Source organism: Phoenix dactylifera, chromosome 4 (assembly GCF_051530095.1).
Source record: "Phoenix dactylifera cultivar Ajwa chromosome 4, Ajwa_hap1_PhDact_Kaust_v1.1, whole genome shotgun sequence".
Taxonomy (NCBI): Eukaryota; Viridiplantae; Streptophyta; class Magnoliopsida; order Arecales; family Arecaceae; genus Phoenix; species Phoenix dactylifera.
In genome coordinates, this window is record NC_143193.1 from 4,429,732 (window position 1) to 4,440,056 (window position 10,325).

General features: G+C 36.1%; 1 protein-coding gene across 6 annotated transcripts in view; it reads right to left on the reverse strand.

The window, feature by feature from the left end:
- Positions 1 to 9,556, reverse strand: part of LOC103706522 (reverse transcriptase-like protein) — a 32,198-nt gene extending 22,642 nt beyond the window's left edge. For 3 of the 6 annotated variants that reach the window (XM_008790653.6, XM_026804461.4, XM_026804459.4), the window contains exons 1-7: positions 9,430 to 9,554; positions 9,219 to 9,324; positions 9,035 to 9,098; positions 8,539 to 8,640; positions 8,404 to 8,468; positions 2,955 to 3,053; positions 1,227 to 1,306 (exon numbers count right to left, since the gene is read on the reverse strand). In XM_008790653.6, the coding sequence (XP_008788875.3) occupies positions 1,227 to 1,306; positions 2,955 to 3,053; positions 8,404 to 8,468; positions 8,539 to 8,640; positions 9,035 to 9,098; positions 9,219 to 9,324; positions 9,430 to 9,497 (584 nt within the window). In that variant the 5' untranslated portion in view covers positions 9,498 to 9,554. Of the gene's footprint in view, positions 1 to 1,226; positions 1,307 to 2,954; positions 3,054 to 8,403; positions 8,469 to 8,538; positions 8,641 to 9,034; positions 9,099 to 9,218; positions 9,325 to 9,429 lie in introns of those variants that run through there. The other 3 variants (XM_039133828.3, XM_039133829.3, XM_088719650.2) reach the window with 3 other exon arrangements.
- Between the last annotated feature and the right edge of the window lie 769 nt (positions 9,557 to 10,325).

The following is a 10,325-nucleotide window of genomic DNA, read 5'->3' on the forward strand; positions in this document are numbered from 1 at the left end:
CCTGTACCATCCTACTATTTTAAGAAAACAGACAAATGCATTCATTTGCTTGGATGCTTTATCACCTTAAGCATCAAGCTGAACCATCATAATCACATACAATATATTTTCCATATGCATTTGGTTCAGATATTCTAAAACCAATTAGATTTAGATTAATTACAGTCAACTGGAATGCCTAAGAAAACAATATCTTCATCTGTAAATTAGAGAAGAAAGCCAGCCAATTCACCACTGGCAATAATTTAGACCTAGAATTGTTGACTACTCCTTTTATTTACTTCAGGTGATCATGCCGACAGGTAACAAATTATCTGAACTCTTCAAAATATTGTGCATTTTTCCTAATACTGTATATGTGTGAGAAATTGAGATTTAAGAAAATGAAACAATCCACATATGCAACTTTAACACAAAAATATGCATATAATTTGATAGCACTTGTTTCATTGATGTAGTTAAATTGCATCTTTTCAGGAGTAAGCTGCATTCAAACCTATTGTTTAGGATGTTAAAAACTGGGGTCTGCACACAAATAAGTAAATATAAACAAAGTTAGAGCAAACTGGAGCAGATTTGACTTCCATTTGCTACCAGTTGATACAAAATTAGAGAAATCAAAAAAACAGAGACATCAAAACAAATTGAAAAAGCATAGATGAAAAGAATAAATTTCTCCCTGTAAAAAATTAAAAAAAATAAATAATATTAGTACAAAATGTCCGATTAATACAGAAGAAACAATAGCATCATCATTCCTGATCAAAAACCATACCCATAATCAATAACACTTATCCAATTACTTAGGGTGGGCTTTACATAGATTCCTTCACCACTTGATGCTCTCAAGATTTAATTCCATTCAAAGAAGTATGTTTAAATTTTTTTTCATATTTTTCTTTCCTTATTCGAATGACTTCATTGATTATTTTGCGAGTGATTTCATTTGTTATTATTAACAGAGCAAATAAAAAGAAACTTGATATTCATTGTGTCCTGTAAAGCAAAATAAACCCCATTCCACACAGTAGCAGGTTCACAAAAGCAAAATAAGAGTACAGGAACCCACTTTCTGCAAACTAAAGAAAAATCTTATTAACAATGCTGCATTGTTTCATAACTAATACACCGATGTGAAGCTCCCAAGACACTTAGTACTTTACATGCATGCAACCACAAAATACATTATAGAACAAGCTGCCACATGTCACCAGCTTCAGAGGTACCTTTTCAAGGCATAATCCAGATCCTGCAAACCACTTAAATAGATTTTACTCTTCTCAATCCGCTGATCAAGTTCCAGAATCTGCAAAACGGTAATTGATTCCAAATTTAATACACAAGGTAACAATAGCCAGAAGCTGTAAGAGAAAAATCCCAGTAAAAGAAACATTTATCCACCCAAGACTTCAAAGTCCACCTTTACATGAATAAGTTCAATTTGTCAAAGACCCAAAAAGGTATTTTTAAAAAACTGAAGCAGTAATCAACACTGTGATGGCACTTTTTTATTTAATTGTTTTAATTTACTGTCTTCCTGATATCCTCAAGTACTTGCTGTCATTTCTTAGATTCATAACATGAAATGCCCCCAAAACTAAAGTCGTTCCTGCTTTCACATCAGTACCAAAGGACAAGAAAATGATGCACTCACAGCGAAGTGACAGGATGCCTGACCATAAAATCTACCATATATGCAACCTGTATATGCTTATATGCAAGAAATATGCATATACAAGCTTTCCAGGACCTTAACGGCATTATTATGAAAACATGACTTTATTTTTGAATGGATTTATATAAGTAGCAAATACTAAGATGCGTCTAATATAAGTTTGCAACTACAGGCCCACATGTCCAGTCTGCCTCAATAATTGACATCTTATATCATGTGTCATAAAAGGCAAGACCACAAGACAGATGTGCATAAAACAACAAACTTGAACCATACAGAATATTGCACACAAGCATAAACAATGTGCTAGCACACATGTACGTGCCATCTATGTCAACAACCCCAATCATTCATCATCTTCTACAATTTCTCTACAAAATATTTACCATAATTAAAGTAATTTAAATTATTCCATTGATCAAGGTAGGTCTTTTATTCTACTACTTGAGGAAAAAAGTTTATTGATCACTTAATGAATGTATAACAAGTCTAGTGTTCTACATATCTTCAAATACAGGTAGACCAAAATTCAAGTGACCTACATCATTCCAAATCATGGATGAAGATAGATCTTTCCTTCTACCATTGAAAAACATATGCATTTATCGATCACTTGATGTGTGCGTAACAAGTCTCCAGCACGTACGAAATTTTGTCAATGAACATTTCAAATGTTGTAGCTTATGATGAACAATGTTCAAACTTCAAAGGCATGAGCTAGCTAGCTATTCCAGCTGTCAAAACTACATGGTGGGACATCTAAATGGAAAATCTGCACTGTTCTTCATGATTTAGAACATCTGAAATGACCATAAAGGCATAAACAATATGCTAATAGTTTCTGAGACTTACCAATTATGCATCAAGTGATCACTAAATGAATATTGTTTCAATAATACAATAGAAGATGTGTCTTGTTTAATGAGAAGGCACCATCCAGGCAACTTAAACTTTAGAATACAAGTGTTCTAAGACACATTGAACATAATGAACATTGCGCATCTAAAATAGATTCTAATGTGAAAAAGAGAAGGAAATATAAGTATATCAGGTTACTTCTTTTTCATTTCCATCAAGTATATACAGATAATATACCACTGTAGTTTCTTGGTAGAGAGCAACACTAGAAAAACGCCCTCCTATATTTATGAATTGCCCAATGAAGGTATCAACCATTCAAGTCGATTTTGCATATGATAGAAATCTAATAATTGCAGAACATGGAATACCGATTTTAAAAGATGTGTCACAGGCAAGTATACAGCAGTGACTATGGCACCTCAAATTTGTTGTCCTCAAACATGTGTGTTGAACTTTCATGTGTATCTCCTGGGATCAATCTGCCATCTGGAAGATGAAACTGAAAATAGTGCTGATCCTACAGTATTAGAAAGGCATTATCCCAATGTTATATTCTATAAAGAGAAATATGTGCATACATACACATACCATGCATGCACACATACATGCATTCATGCATGCATGTGTATACATGTATATGCACAAACATGCACACACACCCGCACACGCACACACACACGCATGTATATACTGAAAATCTGATAGAGAAGTAGTCACCATTCCTAGGGAGCTCTGAAAGGAACTGGATAGCAAATGAAAATGAAGATCATCACTAAGAAATTAATAAATAATCCTACGAAAAACCAAAGTGCAACAAGTCATGCAGTCTACTATCACACTTGCACAGCAAGGGATGATGAAACTGAGTATACTGAGGATCTGATCAAATATCAAGGATGGTGGGCTAGTACGGTGGTGCATGAATAAAAGCAGCTCAAGCAACATATCAGAAGAAAATGTTGTTCTATTGGGGAAAGCAAAATTAAAATTTTCACCATTATGAAAGATTGTCAATCTTCTACAAAACCTACATTTGCTTTTGATAGTGGACATTATGAAAGACAGTTTGGCATCGCTGCCAGTTTCCGATTTTTTATTTTCATTCCTAAAAATAAGGAAATCGAGGTTGAAAACTCATTTTGTTGTCCATTTTGCTTTTTGATTTCTGAAAACACTTTCCGGACTTTCCGAAAAAGTGAAAGCTCTCAAAAGTAGCTTTCATTTTTTTCGATTATGGAAACCATCAATAACCACCACCGTTGACTCTGTCACCACCACTGCCACCACCCCATTTGCCCCCCACCAACACGTTATGCCACCTGCCAGGCACCAGCACTGTGCCACCGAAGCCATCACAACAACCCAAGTGATTACCAAACACATTTTGGTGTTGTTTTTTTTTCGAAAAAAAGAAACTGATTAGTTTTCATGAAATGTGAAGACTAAAAATTGGAAGTGATGCCAAATGGAACACAAATCTTATCAAATTTCAGTATGCTCATAGGAAGAAGAGAATGAAGCAACAAAATTTGCATTTTTTAGCAACCAATTAGCAGCCCAACAGATAAGAGGAGCCCCATAACAAGCTGACAACATTATCAAGTATCAGCCGCAGTGAAACCAAAACAACATATACAAATGAAGATACAAGGAAAAGTAATTCATGCAACTTTTAGTTAGCATACGAGAGCAAATTAGTTTTCAGAATTATGGCAAAGTCAAAGACTTGACTCTCGACAAAGTTCTATATGAATATGCAATATACAAAAAAAATCCAGCTATCATTTTAATCATATAATTGAAGTAAAACTTCCATATATAAGAAAATAGCTCATTCTAGAAAACCAAAATCCAAACCACTATTATCCAATCTAACCATGATTAATATCCCAATCTTTGGAATCAAAATATGATCTGTGAAGGTTTAAGAATAATTTACAACCATCTCACCTTAGATTAAACTTTTCAATTGGTGCCAAATTCCAAGCCAAGGCATCATTGGACAAGAGAGGGGCTTGCAACAAAAAAGGCCAGTTGGCAAGTAGGATAACTTACCTTTATGTTAAAAAAAAAGCAAATTAAGCACATGCGAACAAAATCAAATGCCCATGGCACTTGTCCCTGAACCCTTCATCAAAAAATCGCTTAACAACAAAAAAAAAAAACATTTTTTTAAAAAAATAGCAACTTAGAACAATCTAAAAATGGTGCAATTTACAAAAAGTTGGCTAGCTTATCCTGACCAAAGTAGATTTAATATTTTTAGCTAATTACAGATTTCAATAACGTTGCAGTAAAAGGTTAGCAGGATGCTGTCATTTTGTAATCTGAGTCAGCCAAAGTTGCCCCAAATAGATACTTAACTTCACACTTGCCTGTGAAATGTGAATATATTCACAGAATTGCTTCCTACCCCATCCAAATAAAACGTAAACACTAAATTTTCTAATTCTTGAATTTTTTAAAAGAATTTAATATATTAAATAAGAGAACAACCAAAATAGAGTATATCATTCAAATTATCACTTGTATTTGATTGATTTAATGTGATTGGAATGAACTAATCCCTCCTCTTACAACCCCTTTACTTCTAATTGTGCTGAAGTCATGCAGTTTTTGGATGAAAATTTGCCTAGTGAATCTTACTCATACTGAGAGTTAGTACCACCATTACTTTGTAGGGGATGTAGGAGAGATTTAATAGAAGAACTTCGGAAGGTTGCTGAGAGAGGTTGAGCTGTTTGAAAGAAAATGTTAAATGGACAGATGTAGAGAAGGAATTAGTGTTTTATCAACTTTTAAGTTGGCCATCTTACTTGCATAGGCTCAAGGAATGGCCATGACTTAGGTTTTTAAAACAGATCTTTCTTTTGTTTGGGCCCTGATCCATCTTTTGTTACCATCTGTAACATTTCTATTAAATTGTTTAATTCAGTTTGTTCAGGCCTAAACCAACTAAAGTACAATGGGAGAATGGCATGCAATGTGTATGATTTTTGATAGCTTTCACATTTGCAGTTAATTTTTCATGGAATATGTTTAACCCAAACCAAAGATATTACAATATTGTTTAAAGATGGAAGAAAATAAGTCATTGAGGCGAAAAGATCATTTTACTCAAAAGAGCATTATTTTGACCAACAGCAGTCCATAAATGTTTCGGCTTCAGTTTTAACACAAAATAACATTGAAAGTTGAAAGCATATCCATTTATCAATTTTGTCTTTGGTAAGGCTTCTTTCACTTCAGGCACACATGAAGCTAGCATGTGTATATGTACTTAGTTCTTCAGTTCCTTGTAGATGCAATTGGAGATAAAAAAATTTCTTGTTTGGTTGGATGTGACTTGATAACATGTGAAACTTTATTAGAGCATTGCAGTTCAACTCATGGTTGCTCTATATGTATGTCAGGTTACAAGAAGTGGGGTTGGAATATGCAGCATTAATTTACATCTCTAGACTTGCAACCACTCCTGTTACACACAAACCGTATAAGTAACTAGAGTATCCATTCTCCATTGTCTCAAAACCCATTATATTTATTTGTAAACTCATTAAACTTAAGGTTTGCAATGATTATACATATTTATAAAGTCTCATCAAATAAGGTATAGGAAAGAACAAAGATAAATAGCAGAAATTTGTTTTTGAACAAATTGGCACTCAAACTCCATAACTTTTGGGGGTCATGAAATAGAGCTGAATCGTAACATCAATCCTTTACCAAACTGAAAGTTGACCTAAATCCAAGAGTGAGATCATTAAGATTGAGAAAATGAGCAAAATATCTTACAAGAGCTTCACAAATCTGCTAATACAATTGCAAACTTTTTTTGAACTCTTTGCTGATAAACTTTCACCTGATGCTTTCTGCAAGCCTAGTTTTTTTTTTGATAAACTTTCCTTTCTCCCTTTTCTTTAAGGACTACATTTTTTCTTATTACCAGTAGCACTATCGATGTATGCTGACCTAAGAGATAAAGTTGTAATACCAAAACAACTGAGATACAAAAGGAAAAAAATGATCTAATGTGTGACAAGATTATGATAATAAGCAAGAATTAAAGAACTATTGGTTGATTGCAAACCTCATTCATAAAAAGTTTTAGCAAAAGACTAAGTGAATCTTTTTTTTTTTTTTTTTTTTTTTTGCTAATACGGGTGGATCATACCTGGCGGGTACGAATACACCCAATAAAGTCAAAAAATAGGATACCTCGGAGTGCCAAAGGCAACTCCCCATCTCCAGTCCACAAAGTGTCTCCGGAATGGCGAGCTACAAATGCAGCCACCCAATCCGCAGCCCCATTGGCTTCATGGTAAATATGCTTGGCCTGAAAGGCCCCTCCATCCCTCGCCATAGTCCATATATCGCGAAGCAAAGGGTGGTCACTGCCGTCACCCCTAGGACCCTCTCGGATCCAACTGATAACGGTGGCTGAATCACCCTCTAGGGTGATAGACCTAGCCTGTAACACGCACCGGGCATGTCGAAGGCCTGCCCAGGCAGCACTCAGCTCCGCGCTCGGAACCGAGGTATCAAATAAGTGACTGCCACCAGCGGCTACAACCCTAGCGAAAGGGTCCCGAATGACGAAACCCGCGCCTCCCCTCGTACCACCATCCAGGACTGACCCGTCAAAGTTGACCTTGAGGAAACTCGGGGGTGGGGGCTCCCAGGTGAAAAACACCGTGTGGGATACTGCCGAAGCAGGGTGGGGGGCCCAGATGTCCCGACTAAGTGAATCTTGATTTCATAAAAATTGCAACAGAACCGCAACTTGGATTTGTGTGAATTAAAACATTTACAAGAAGATGAAAAGAAATGCATGACACAACTTCATAGCAGGATCATATTTAGGTAATAAGAAGTTTGAAGATGTTGATGAGATTTAAGGGCTTTAAATTTCATAACAAGGTATAGAGGGATGGAGAGAGATCAAGATGAGGCAATAGAAAGAAGAATGGAATATGTAAAATCAAAAACACGTCACCAACCACTTAGTAATCACACTTTTAATCATGGGGTTTAGATTTTACAAGCACAGGTCACATTAAGATGAAAAGGAATAAGCCACTACGCTTATTGAAATAAAACCGAAGTATACTCAATAAGAGATATCTTATGTAAGACCTTGTGGGTTCCTTATAGCCTGGGTGCAGACAATACAAAATGAAAGCACACCCTCCTGCAAGAGGATAAACGCTGGTATATTCACTCAATAATGGTTGACTACACATTTCGAAAGGACTACTTAGAACAAGAAAGAGAGAAACTGGAAAAGAACTTACAAATCATAAACCCATATAAAACCATATCTATATAGTTGTTTTTTTTTTCCCGGAGCAAAATGGTACCATATATAAAGTCATCTTAACACTTAAAACATATGGACTTTAGGGCGATACTCAACCTGAATTTTAGATAAGACTTTGGCACGTCCTACTCAAAAATGAGACCAAAATCTACCCTAAAGATAGCTTAATAATCTATCCAATAATTACATGGGAAAAAGGATAATAGATGGGCTTGCAAAACTGATTTTCAACAGTCAAAGAAATCCTTTAATCTCCTGATTTATCAAGAAATCAAATTTTAGTATGAATCTTATTTTATGCAGGAAACCTTTTGAGTTGGCTCATTAAATGAATAGATACACTAATTGTAAGACAACAGGTTCCAATTTGCCTCAACATAACTTGATGGATCAATTCCTATTAATTGATCTGCAATGTTTTTGAATTAAACATGTGTATGTTGTGGCAAAGATGTAGCACTCCTTATGTAACAAATTAAAATAGAGCTTAGTTCCTTGAGTATTTGAACTTGGAGGTTCCTTGCAATTAAAATATCAGAGCACCAACCTGTGAATCAATATACTTCAATGAACAAGCCAATGCTTCAATATCACCATCCAGCTGGGCCGAATCTGCAAAGAGAGACATGCTAAGGTTATGTCAAGCACAACAACAGAAAAAAAAAAAACACGAACGACCCACCTCCTGCAACTGTTCTTGTCAGAGTTTCAATTTCACCAGAGATCCGCGAGTTTTCCTCCTCTGCTGAGAATAGTTCTTTTTTCAATAGTTCCATGAAAGCCTCTGGAACAATGAATCAGGAAAATGGAAATAACTCAAAGTAGGTAACCAGAATTGCAAACTACCAAGCTATTTTCCACCTTTCAAGTTAATTCACTGAGATTCAATCTACTGGTATAAATAATAAGTAGTAAGTAAGCAAACAGTTTGCATAACCATCAAAAATAAAAAATAAAGAAGTTCCAGATAAAGGATAAAAATTAAAAGGAACAAGTCGAATCAAAGTTGCACAAATGTAAATTCGGGAATAATACAAGTGATAGCTGCGAGATATATTAGGAAAAAAAAAGGGACTGCACCGTGAATAAGTTAGTCTAACAACATAAAGACTTCCATTAATAATGTACAATCCAAAATTATAAAACAAAAAGAAAAATAGAGATCATGGTCAGCTTGCCTAAATCCTCAAGCCCTAGGGAAGCAACATCTGGATCCTCAGATTCTATCTGCTTGACTTTCCCCTAAAAGATTTTTTAAAAAAATGAGATCATTAAAACAACAAAGCATGCGCCCGATAGTACTAGAGAAAAAACTAGAAGAAATGAAAACGAGATCAGAAAGGAAAAGAAGAAATAGTTTACCAGGAAATCGGAGGTGCAGTCTTCTAATAATTTCTTGGGATCGGAAGGCAAGTCATCGGACGCATTTACGGCATTAATTCGCAGTTCTGAGAGCTCTCTTAATCGACTGAAAAATTCAGAGATGAGAAAAATGGAAACAAAATTGTGGATCAGGAAACAGCAAAATTGGAAAGAAAATTGAATCAGGGTAACAGAGACTCCAATTCCAGACCTCCGAAAAGTCTCCAAGTTGATCGGTTCGATCTCCGAACCCTCGGACGAGACTAGGGTTTCCCCCATGGCCCCTCTCTCTCTCTCTCCCGCCCCGATTTCAAAAATATACAACTAAGGAACAAGAGAGAGATGAGAAGGTGATCGGATCCGGGTTATTCGACCCGAATTGGATTCGGATCTACGGGTTAGTACCAGATCCGACTTTCAAACTTATACAGCTTAGAAACACGAGAGGGAGGAGACGGTGGTCGGGTCCGGGTCCAACACGAGTTGGTTTCGGGTCTACGGGCTAGCCCCAGATCCGACTTTCAACAAATACACAGCTTAGAGGCACGAGATGGAGAGGAAAAGGTGATCGGATCCGGGTCATTCGACCCGAATTGGCTAGATCCGACCCAATCACTTAGCCAAAGGAGGTTGGGTTGAGACCGGTCCATCTGCAAGTCGGGTTCAGGTGGGTCTACCTTAAAAAGGGTCGGATCTGGATTTTGTAACTCACTTTTGATGGATTTAGATGGCATGGTTAATATATGAAAAGGACGGATCTAATTTTTGTAAGGTTACGCTGATGTTAGAGATTTAGGTCTTGCAGATTGAGTTTTTCATGAGAATTAATCTTTATCTACCTCACCTCATTACACCTTTATTTTTTTTTTTTTCGATGTAATCCAATAGGTACACCAAAAGAAAACAACAAGAAAGGAACAAAGCAGCTGATTTGGCGGCGTCTTACATTGCCTAACATTCTGGTGGCTTTTTGTAGGCTAATTTGGCAGCGTCCTACATTGCTTTTATGTCTTCAACAATATCGTAATGCTGGAAGCCTGAAAGAAGACCTATATCACTCTGATTCCAGCAAGACAAGATGCCTCAAAGCCTAGTCACTACAAGCTG